Source organism: Sesamum indicum, linkage group LG3 (genome assembly GCF_000512975.1).
Source record: "Sesamum indicum cultivar Zhongzhi No. 13 linkage group LG3, S_indicum_v1.0, whole genome shotgun sequence".
Classification (NCBI taxonomy): domain Eukaryota; kingdom Viridiplantae; phylum Streptophyta; class Magnoliopsida; order Lamiales; family Pedaliaceae; genus Sesamum; species Sesamum indicum.
Window position 1 is genome coordinate 3,522,987 of NC_026147.1, and position 11,622 is coordinate 3,534,608.

The following is an 11,622-nucleotide window of genomic DNA, read 5'->3' on the forward strand; positions in this document are numbered from 1 at the left end:
TTCTCTTAAAGATGTCCAAGTAATTTGGCCACTGTTGATTGATGATGAACCTGTAACAGGGCTTGATATCGAGAGATCTACTTCTGAATGGCAGAATTACTGCCAAACATATTTTAGGTTTTTGTCCGATTGATGATGCATTTAAGGGTTCATTGTTGCATACACATGCAATTATGAACTACGCAAAGACGGTCAAAATTATGCATGACACGCCTCGCCCAACTGTATTACAATATGCACATTACTTTGCAATGCTCCTATAGGAGAATTGATGTGGCCTGATTCATCTGAAAACCTGATACCGCTACTATATCTTACAAAACTAGAGGAAATAGTTGCAGTCAGGAACTACAGTTGGGACAGTGCTATCTTTGCATTTTTATATAAGAAATTACGCCATGCCAGCATCAAAGGCAAAACAGCAATTGGTGGTGCATTGGAGTTGCTACAGGTAACAGTAACTTATTACATTTATAGGTAGATATTTTTTTAATAATATTTTAGTAACTAATCAAGTTTACATCATTTTACAGATATGGGCTTGGTCGCATATCATTCCACTTTTTCTTAGTCTTGGTGCGGAACGTCTATATATGGATCAAGTCCAAATAAATAATGATCATTTCCTCCCAGCAGCACCATATGGTGCAACGTGGAACTGTAGGCACAACTTCACTCGGACAGTACAAATAACTGTCTAGGTCATAAGACATATATTGGATAATGTGCAGGATGATCAGGTATCTAATCTTAAAAAAATACATATAACTATACAAATATTAAAGACACATTACATCATTTCATTTATTACAGTTTATTTGACAACCATATGACATGGGCTTAGACAACATTATGGCCTACGTAACTGATTTTACCCCTGAGTTGTGAACGTCAACATGTCATCTAATTTTCTATGCCATTGTGGAAATGCATCATCCCGAGTGGGTCCTTCATCAATTGGGATGAGACAATATTCCCGAAATGCCAGATGCTCGGTACATGAACCTGCATCTCTCTCGTAAAGCGCATAGAGCACAAATTGGGGCTTACAATACATACTATACATTAGTAGATGGCAGAGTCGACACGACACAACTGTGCGTAGACCACCCATTTCCAACGGAAGACATACAAAACATGGATATCGAGAATGGTACAACAACATAACACATCGTTTCATTTCATCATCTACTAATAGGCATATGGAAAGTGAGTACCAACTTAGAGATGCATGCACGAGGAACATTGTGGTATGTTATATACTATAAAATACTTTATTTATATTCAAAGTTATACTAAAATTTATATTTTCTACATATTTCAGCCTCAATAGATATAATCATTTCGTCTAAGTACTCAACCTAAACCAACAGATGTTGAAGTTCTCAATAGGTTGCTGGACAAATACAGTGCTACATTAGACAATATTTGTGAGTTCACCATGCATTCAAAAGAAAATCCACCAACAAATAAAAATACTCCGTCCACGTCTACAAACAAAGGAGAAGTTGTAGTCAAATGTCTACTAGTTCAATTGAACTTGATAATGTTGGGGTGGATATAGTTGGTTGTTCTACAGCAAATACACTTCGAGATTACTATGTGCCTCAACCGACACAACAAGACGATTGGTTTCAATCAGCTCGATACATGCCATGTCATGCAGAATCTTATTCTGCACATGTTGATCTTGATCTTGGCATTAATCAATCATATACACCAAAATATAACGTTTCACTAATTTCATTTCCTCATTTAGTGCATATCGTGATCATGTGGAGTCGAGTTCTGTAACAACATCAAGTTAGTTGTATATTAATATCGATGATGATGATAATGAACAAAATGAGCCAACAGAGAATGTGATTGAGGAAATAAGGTGACCTCAACGCCACCGACGCAATTGTTGGACGGATGATCATTTTTAACATTATGTAATTATCATAATATATGTAACAGTTGACTGTATTTTTTTTTATTAATAAATTTTTAAAGTTATTATTAATTATAGTTCATAAATTAGTAAAATTAATAATTACAATAAATTTAATTATTATGTATTATAATTATTATGAGTTGGAGGGACAATGCTAAGGATACAGTTACCCCTACCGGAACCTCTTATGAGAACATCAATAAATTTATTCAAATATTATTCAAAGGTGCAAATACAGCAAATTTGACTTGTTAGTTAACAAATATTAGGAAATATTATGAATTTATAATCCCAATGTCATATATATATATATTTGAGAAAATCATCTTGTTTATTAATTATCATATATAACAATGTTCACTAATGAAATGAGTTTGATGATTTGACATTAGAGTTACATAGTTTAACACTGCATTTGAATGGAAGCATTTAAATTTTTACCAATGATTTAAAGAAAGGATTTAAAACAAATTCATAATAAAAGAATTTGAATTCATCAATTTTTTTTGTGAAATATGGTTTAAAATAAAAGTTGAAAGATTTTGAAATGCTTTGTAATATGAAATTATGTAAATAAATATGAAGAATTTGTTATTAAGGGGTTTAAAATCCTATATTCAAATGCGTCAATTCAAATACAGTATAAAAGATTAGTGCAGAGAGTGTTGTCTTTTTTACGTTGTTGTATTAAATTAGATTGGGTTTTTCATTTTATTTTATTTTTTTTACTTCATAAGTAAAAAGATGAAGCCTATAAAATATTTTCTTAAATATGAATCTAAGAACATAAATAGTACTTAAATCAATTTGAAAAAATTAAAATAAAAAATATTTCTTTGTGTTATTCATGTAAGTGGGCCTTAGCCCATTTTGTTAATATGTGGGCTTGAGAATCTCAAATACAAAATACAGCCCAATGAAGGGAATTAAAATGGGGTTGGGCCTGTTTGGATCGGGGATTTTTAACCCTTTTTGTCCGCTGCTTTACGAGATCTTCAAATTTATTTTAAAATTAAGAAATTTTGAAACATCTAATCATTTGCTTTACGAAAATTTTGAAGACAGTTTAAAAATTGATAAAACCCAGTCATATTTAGTCCTCTGTTTTACCAAATTTATGAAATTAAATGCATCGAGTTTTCTTAATTTTGAAATCATTTGAAAAATTCTATAAAATATAGAACTAAATATATTGAATTTTTTTAATTTTATAATTATTTAAAAATTTTCATAAGATAAAAAATTAAATATATTGAACCAATTCTATGAAATTAGAAGTGCAATTCGGTCTAAAATGGGCCTTCATAAAGGCCAAATAAAAAACCACAAGGTAAATTTGTTTTAATAAGTCAAGAAAACAAACAAAAAAGTCACAAATGAATAAAATATTTTAATTTCTAACACGTTCAAATTAACAAGATTTTAAATATCGAATATAATAAATTTATTTATTAATTATAGTGAAAAATGTTTTATGACTACTTAAGTCAAATTTCAATTTCTATGACTCTTTTTTTTTTTTTGAATGATTTAATGTTTTTAATTATCTTTTTTAGTTAAAAAATAATGAAGAAATTCCACTGCAATTGCTCATTCATTGCCAAGAAACACCACTTCATAAATTCAAAAATATTTTAATCATGAATGCATAGTATTCACATCATACAAATACAATATTTTTAGTTAAAATAAATATTATTTTTTAATTAAGAGGAGATAATTTTCATGGTATTCAGACATAATAGTAAGGACGTGATAAACTATTAGGCGTCAGAGACAACCACAGAAAATACTAAAAAAAAATTAATTACACAAGAAAAATAAATTTTTGGTCCCCCAACTTGATTGAAAAATGTACGAAAACCCTATTGTTAAAATACAATCTTTTTAAATTTAGACCAAAATCAACTTAACTTACCCTTAACTCGCCAATTGCAGTGCAGTTTGTGTTTGGTCCATTAATTGGGACTGTTCAAATGGTTCTCGTAAATATGATGTCTTCAAGTGAACATATTTTGGGTAGTAGAAATCGATGTCGATTGCGTCATGGGATGTTTGAGACATGTTTTTTGAAGCAGAAACTAATTGTATAGTCTCTATAAAAAAAAAAAAATTGGAAAAGACTACTTTATTTGATTTTTTTAAAAAATATTTAAAAATTATAAAATAATTCGAGGCCAGTAAAGTAAATAATCGTTCGGCATATTAGTTCTTAGAGTAATTTAAAAAATTTTAAAAAATATGTAAAATTATAATTTATAATTCATAAGTATTTTTTTTGCTGACCCACCACAAAAATTATATGAAAACTAATGAACAGACATTAAAATTAAGAATATTTGTGATTTTCTAAACGTCGATAAGATATTTATAATATGTCAAAACCCGAAAAAAATAGTTGTATTTTAACCTATTTGAAAAATGTTGATAACATACGAGATACTTGTTTCTTTGCAGTGCTGTAATGTAATTAAAGTTGTCATATGCATACCTGAATCAAAGCCATAGTTTTCTTCCACTGTTCTTAGTCATTCAGTCTCATCAAATTCCATTTTTTCTACCTAAAAAAGTGGGGAAAGTTCCTCTCTTTGATTGATTTGGGATGCTCAGGTTCATATTTATCCCAACAGAAGTCATTTTATCTCAACAAAAGTCATCGCGCTTACTTTCTTGGGCTGATTTGGTTCTTGATGTTTGCCGTAGCTGGGAAACTTTACAGGGAATCTGGCAGTATCCGAGGTATTTCCCCGAAACATTCGACAAGATTATCATCATTGACTTTGCAGGATCTGAGGTTTTCTTTGTTATATATATAAAGAGTTCATTTCGGCAATGTTGACTTCTATCCTTGGTGAAGAGAAAACAAGAACGAGACGATTGGGTAGTTGACTTCAACCCACAAAGTCAATCATACCAGAAGTTCAAGAACCAATGGATTTTGTAGGGTACGTACGTGACGACATGAGAACGTAGGACCAAGACCAAGATTGATGTCCTAGATGTGGGAGGGACGGTGTCGGCGGTGTTACAATCCACGTGATCCATTGGAGACCATTGGTGGGACGACACGTTTCTTCAGCGGGTCCATATGATTAAATACTCCAAGAATTTCGAGGAAGACGAAGCGGACTTCATAAATGTCCGAATGACCGGCCGACCCGTCATAATTGTTCCAATCTTTTCTCTAACATTTGCAATAGTTGGTAAATCAAGATTCTTGTTGTCAGTATGATGTGACCAAGTGTTTATGCTTCAAATGGTAACTCAAAATTTCCGTTTTATCTTGTTTTCATTTCTATTGAGTTCGTGGTAGTACTACAAACTATGCAATGATCACACAAAGTTTTTGCTTTTTTTGATGAGTATTCACTAAATATGTGGTGAAAGAAGATAAAGGTATAAATCCTCGTATGGGCTTGTCTTTTTTCTTTCTGTTCTTCTGCTTAGTTTCTCGTTAAGACGTTAACTATGGGAGAGATGGAACTGAAGTGATACTGATTAGTTCTTCAGGAAATTATATATGGTGTCTTTTCAGGAGCTAATGACAAGATTGCGGGTATATAAACAAAAAGTTGGATTAGTGTTGCTTGTGCAGTTCTGGGCTTCACTTGTTTCTTGAGCATTCTTGGAGATTTTGTCTGATTTTGTAGCATGGTTGACTTCCTGTAGATGAAAAGAGGATTTGTCTGTGCCCTTGTTCTGTTGGTTATTTTTCTGAGTGGTTTAGTTCTAAATTCTTTTTCATGTTCAGTTTTGATCTGGGGGACGGCAGGATGAGCTTGAAATGTGATGATCAATACAAAATAGTATCTATTGGCTTCTAAGAGCTAATAAACATGGATGAGTTGATCCACAAAATTGTAAGCTTTTTTCATGTATCTTTTGTATTTTTTGTATTTTTGAACTATTAAGGATGTCTTTTGCCTGTAAGGGTGCATGAATATGCTCTTTGGATATCTTCTTACAGTTTGAAGAGGAATTTGAATCCACAAAAAGGAGGATTTTGACTAGAATCAATAGGTGGGAGGCATTTGTTTCTCTTCACCAAGAACGTCCGCCGAATATTTATATCTTAAGAATTATTGTCTAACATCCTTAATTTTCAGGATTGTCAAAGATGGGAATCAGACTTCAGAGAGGAACATGAAACTGGAGTTCAGAAACAGGATTTCTGAAGTAATCTTGACTGGTGAGGAAATAAAAGGAGAAGGGGACACTTCTATTGAGGTGGTTATCGTTGATGAGTCTTCAGGACATGTTGTTGACGTTGGACCAGAAGCCTCTGCAAATGTTGGAATAGTTCTTCTTAAAGGAGAACCTGATGCTTTGGCAGGAGATGCTTGGACAGTTCAAGAATATAATGAAAATATTGTCCAAGAAATAGAAGGAAAGCAGCCTCTTCTTGCAGGAAAAGTACTGTTGAAACTACAAAAAGGCATCGGTTTTCTGGAGAACATTAAGTTAAGACATCATGCAAGCAAAATAAGGCCACCCGTGTTCAGACTAGGTGCAAGAGTCGTCGATACATTTGATGAGTCCCGTATAAAGGAAGCCAAGACAGTATCCTTTACTGTAAAGGATTTCCGCAACAAATGTAAGCCATCTCTGTATTTGCTCCATTGCTTTTCTCATTAGTGGTTGATGCTATAGTTTTACAATTCAAGTGAATTCCGAACAATAATATCTGTTGAAACATGCAGATTCTCAAACATCTGCATTTATAGACCTCCGAAGATGGGTAACTGTTATTAGCTTCCTTTGTTGAAGTATTACTTTGAGAAAAAAGGAAATTCTGCTTGAAATTTGGGTGCAATTGCGTCTTGTTATCATACTCGTCAGTTATAAAACATGTTTTGCTACTTCTTATCCATTTTAAGCTCTTTTCCTTTTCGTCTTTATGTCTTCAGATTACAAGAAGCATGAGACTCCGTCTCTGTCCGATGAAGTGTCCCGACTAGTCAATATCCGCAAAGGTGGTAAGATCAACAAACGTCTCCAAGATAATAAAATCTATACCGTGGAGGATTTCCTAATACGACTCCTGATAGATCCTGAAGAGCTCAGAAGCGTAACCTTTTCTCTTTTCATCTACCTTTTGACCATACCTCTGACTCATCTATGCTATTCACATTTTCAACTTTTAGCAATAAGTTATTCTGTTGCCATGTTTAAATATTTGATAAACTTGATTCTATCAGAATTAGTTAACAGTTTCATGATAAAAGGCCAAATTCAACTTCATCAGGAGAAACAGTCATAATTTCATTTTGGAGGCCATTTATGATTCGATATGCAAATCCAAATGATTTCTGTCCAAACTGGTTAGTTGGCAAGACAAGCTTCTGGCATCCCGTGACTCGGAGCTCCATATGCCAAAGGCATGTCGTCAACAAACTTGAGAATTATCATCAAATATCTTGAACGTTTAATAAAAAAAAAAAAAAAAAAGAAAATTACTAGAAGTTGCTGAGGATCGTATTTCCACAGTTTTTGGACTCTGAAGTATTAGTTTGCTGCTTTCTTGTAGATCGTTAATTTGGGGCCAAAGAAGTGGGAGCTGACAGTCAATAATGCTCGAGCAAGCCTAAGTGACAAAAGGATGTACTGTTATGTAAATTCTGAGCAGAAGATGGGGATCGTTTTCAATGTTCTTGGACAGGTTCTAGGATTGTATTTGAAAAACCAGTATGTTCCGACCAATATTTTGTCCGAGAACAACAAGGCATGCTTCAGATACACTTTTTCTCTTTCATTCTTACTCTCCACTTTCACAAGATTGTTTTCAACCAATCTTAATTGACTTTTACAACAGGCTAGTGTTCAGGAGTTGTTAGCATCTGCTTATGCACACTGGGGAAATGTAAAGCCCTTTGATGATGAGAATTCTCTTCGGCAATACTTCACTGGCTTCACTACATCCATGGACCCTCCAGATCATCTCAACCCCAATTATCGTGGTGGTGGCCGTGAAAACCCAGAAACCTCTGAAATGATAGGAGAATCCAGCAGCAGATCCTGCTTTTCGTATCAGAGCATAAGCTCAGCAATGAATTATATTACAGAAACTGAAGGTGGAGATTTCGGGTCCTTCAGTACTAATGATGTGGAGATTATTCATGATATTCCCTTGCAGCGTAGTCCTGACTGGACTTTCAATCCAGACACCATGTTTCAAGATTTTGATGAATTCCTCCACCAAAAAGATAGCTTTGACTGGCAGGTCAACTGTCCTGTAAACGAGCCAAATGCTGAAGAACAAATTGCTGAAACAGCAGTTGCATTTGCTGATACTTACATCAGTAATCCACCAAACAGGTGGAGAAAATTGTTCTGTGTATCAAGATGGTTCTCAATCAGAAAAAGGGTATCTATGGCAGGTATCCATAACCGAAAGAAGCGGAAAGTTCATTAACGAGCTGTACGTCTATGTACATGAATGGAAGTCCGACATCATTGATTTGGTGATATACTAAATTATAGAAATCTACAAAGTTTCTTGATAGACATCGGCACTCTTGTTCTGGTTTCCCTTTCTCTATGTATAGTTTCCACTTACTCTGGTTCATTTTCGATTGTCTTATTCAACATCCCAGTTATATTTTCTGAACTTGTTATTGAAACCTTGTGAAGTCTATGCTGATTACTGTTTTTTTCCTGTCTTATTTTGCTATAGTTACTACAGTGAATAAGAACTAAAAAAAAAAATTCCATCTATTATTTCCTACTTTTCATGCCTTCCCGTCACAAATGGTTATCAGTTCAAAGCATCCTTTCTACCTTTGCTTAATGCCACCAAATCAAAAGCACGTAGTTTTCTCCGAACCTGCATCTTTTCCTTCTTGTTCTCCGCTAACTATGTAATTACAGGGATTTATGGAGGTGGTATTATTTTAGTGATCTGATGTTTGGTGAAGGGAGATGCGGTTGATGTAGTGCTGGGCAAAAGATTTATCCACCACCTTCAATTGATGAATGAGTCTTGCAAATTTTGGCAGAGGCCATTGCTGTAAAAGTCACTGGAAGGGATAGACGAAGATCGGTTGTGTTCTTAGGTGGTTATGCAGAAGAGGATTTTCTTCCAATTCCAGAAGGAACCACATATTGTGTAAACATGTTGATTCTTCTGTTTGTATCAGTCCCGACAATATTTACATAAGTGCCTGTTTATGTTTTCAACTAATATTGTTACATAATCTGCAGTTCGGTTCTTGCACAGATTTCTTTTCTTTCTATTAATGCTAAACGTTGCAATTTTCCAGTTAACTTACAAATCAGAATTCGCGCGTTTGCTTTAGTTCATGTCTTACGTTCTACCATTTTTTCATTTTGAAACCGGACATTTATGCAAGAAAATGGTCCTTCCAAAGAAGGAAGTCAGAACGGCTGCTAGCTATGCTGAGTTCAACATGAGGCCTATGATTCAAGAACCAAGCGTCCTTATGCCTTATTTTCTAAAAACTCATAATAACTCTTCGACAGTACAATGCATCTAATGCTCGTTACTTTGATAGGATCAGATGTTCTTGTTCTTCATGAAGTAGAATATTACACATGAACTCTAATGTTAGATGAACATCATGGCACAAAAAAATAGTTGAAATTTGACCATCTCTTGATTGTTTCTGTCTCTTTGAATCACCATGTCAGTGTGAATGATTTTCAAGAATCCCCGGGCGTGTTTACTAACGAGTATTAGGCGGGATATACAGCGTAATCCTGGTCAGTTAGCCGTTTACTTGCTAATGAGGCGGCCTGTTACTACTCACCAAAGCCCGGGCCATGGTGTGATTAAACGGCTGATTAGAATCCAGCCAATTTGGGTGGGATTCAAACTATCCCGACGCGGCATCCTTGTCGATTTGACATTATTACCCTCAAATTAACACTTGAAATGACTTCGTTGTCCTCGTAGTCACTCCCACCGCCTCACTTCGCTTTCGGTTTTTCATTTCAAACCCTTTTTTTCCTCGAGTACTGCAAAATCCCGCTTGTACGCAAACTTGTAGCAGGTACCCACCATCATCATCGCTTAAAGGTGAGTTCGTGGTCGTCGGACAGCGTGGGTTCGTTACAATCGTTGTTGTTTGTGGGCAGCACTATCATCGTTCTCGATCTTAAGGTTGGTTTCTTTCAACCCATTACTTTCTCAGTGGAAGGTGTTTCAGTAGTGTTGTTCCTTATACTCTTTACTATCTTAAAATTTTCTATTCTGTACCTTGGTTGGTTGTTAAGAATATGCCGTTTTACTCTGTTTTGATCTGTTGTGACTTAATGTTTGGTGATTTGCACTCCTCCTTGGTTTTGCATTCGTCCAAACTACTGCCATCATCAATAAAAGTGTTTTTCATATTTAGGATGAGGTCATTTCAAAGAGTTACTCTGGCTTTAATAATTTTACAACAAATCGTCGACGAGCTTACAGTCGCTCTCACGTTGTTCACTTCTGTTACAAAACACCTGAACGCACGTAAACCTCATCGTCCCCGGACGGGACCTCCGAGATTCTTAACCAATTTTCGGGTACCAGAACAGCTTACTCACCTGCACCGGCTAGTTTCAATTAGCGATGAGTCGTGCCTTCGCAACTTACGTATGGACCGTAATGCATTCGGTCGGCTGTGCTATTTGCTCCAACATGCCGGTGGAGTTTCAGAAAGCAGGGCTTGTACCGTACCCGAGCAAGTCGCTATTTTTCTTAGTGTTGTGGCCCATCATAAAAAGATTTGTGTGGTGAAGCATGATTTCTTACGTTCCGGCCGCACGATCCACAAACATTTCCATCGGGTCCTTAGAGCAGTTATCAAACTGTACAACATACTCCTAGTCCGATCTACCCCAATTACTGACGATTGCGTCGACCCATGGTGGAAATGGTTTAAGGTACCAGTACAGAATATTACCCTTTTACTAGATTTAAGAAAGTTTGCAATAGCACCAGTCAGTTGATTGCATACATTACTACGTACATAACGTTCTTTCTGGTTGGGAGGGGAGTGCAGCGGATAGCCGTGTTTTGCGTGATGCAGTTCACAGACAGGGTCGACTAAGAATTCCTACAGGTTCCAACTCACCGCTATACAATATACCCATAGCTCATGAGATTACGACCTTCTCCGATCCTACATAAGGATAGTTAAAGTTGATGCGTTTAACAACACATTGTGCAGGACAATACTACTTGTGTGACAATGGCTACGCCAATGCTGAAGGTTTCTTGACGCCTTACTGAGGTGTAAGGTACCACTTATGCGAATGGGACAGCGGAGCTGGTGGCCCCCAAGATAAATTTGAATTTTTCAACTTGAAGCACTCTTCCGCCCGGAATGTAATTGAGCGTACTTTTGGTCTACTGAAAATGCGATGGGGAATTCTAAGGAGTCCATCATTCTACCCCATTAAGGTGCAAAACAGGATCATCTTGGTTTGTTGCTTGTTGCACAACTTTTTAAGGACCGAAATGCCTGATGATCCGCTTGTGAACGAGTTGCCCAGTGATGGAGCTGAAGGCGCTGATGCAGACGCCGATTGCGTGTGGAACATTGAGAGCAACCCTTCATGGAATTCATGGAGGGATGCAATGGCGACGACTATGTACAACGAGTGGACGAGTTGCTCTTGACGTAGTTTGTCCAATATAATGGCTGCATCTTCCATCATTCATAAATCTTGTTCCGTGAAGGATTAAA

General features: G+C 35.8%; 1 protein-coding gene across 4 annotated transcripts; it reads left to right on the forward strand.

Annotated features, from left to right (window-relative positions):
- LOC105157172 (calmodulin-binding protein 60 A) lies at nucleotides 4,427-9,165 on the forward strand. 4 transcript variants are annotated; one of them, XM_011073491.2, is made up of 8 exons: nucleotides 4,427-4,675; nucleotides 4,755-5,195; nucleotides 5,688-5,796; nucleotides 5,904-5,956; nucleotides 6,043-6,530; nucleotides 6,844-7,004; nucleotides 7,464-7,658; nucleotides 7,749-9,165. In XM_011073491.2, exons 3-8 carry the CDS (start codon nucleotides 5,773-5,775, stop codon nucleotides 8,346-8,348), a joined length of 1,521 nt encoding a protein of 506 aa, XP_011071793.1. In that variant the 5' UTR covers nucleotides 4,427-4,675; nucleotides 4,755-5,195; nucleotides 5,688-5,772; the 3' UTR covers nucleotides 8,349-9,165. The 4 variants fall into 4 exon arrangements, with proteins under 4 accessions (XP_011071793.1, XP_011071794.1, XP_020548361.1 ...); XM_011073492.2 differs by having other exon boundaries at nucleotides 4,794-5,195; XM_020692702.1 differs by having other exon boundaries at nucleotides 4,427-5,139.

What these genes read in the sequence shown, in the direction of transcription:
- LOC105157172 (XM_020692702.1), top strand. Translation starts at nt 5,773, where the DNA reads ATGGATGAGTTGATCCACAAAATT. An exon ending in ATCCTGAAGAGCTCAGAAGC is followed by an intron (nt 7,005 to 7,463) that starts GTAACCTTTTCT and finishes GCTTTCTTGTAG; the next exon opens with ATCGTTAATTTGGGGCCAAA. An exon ending in TTTTGTCCGAGAACAACAAG is followed by an intron (nt 7,659 to 7,748) that starts GCATGCTTCAGA and finishes CTTTTACAACAG; the next exon opens with GCTAGTGTTCAGGAGTTGTT.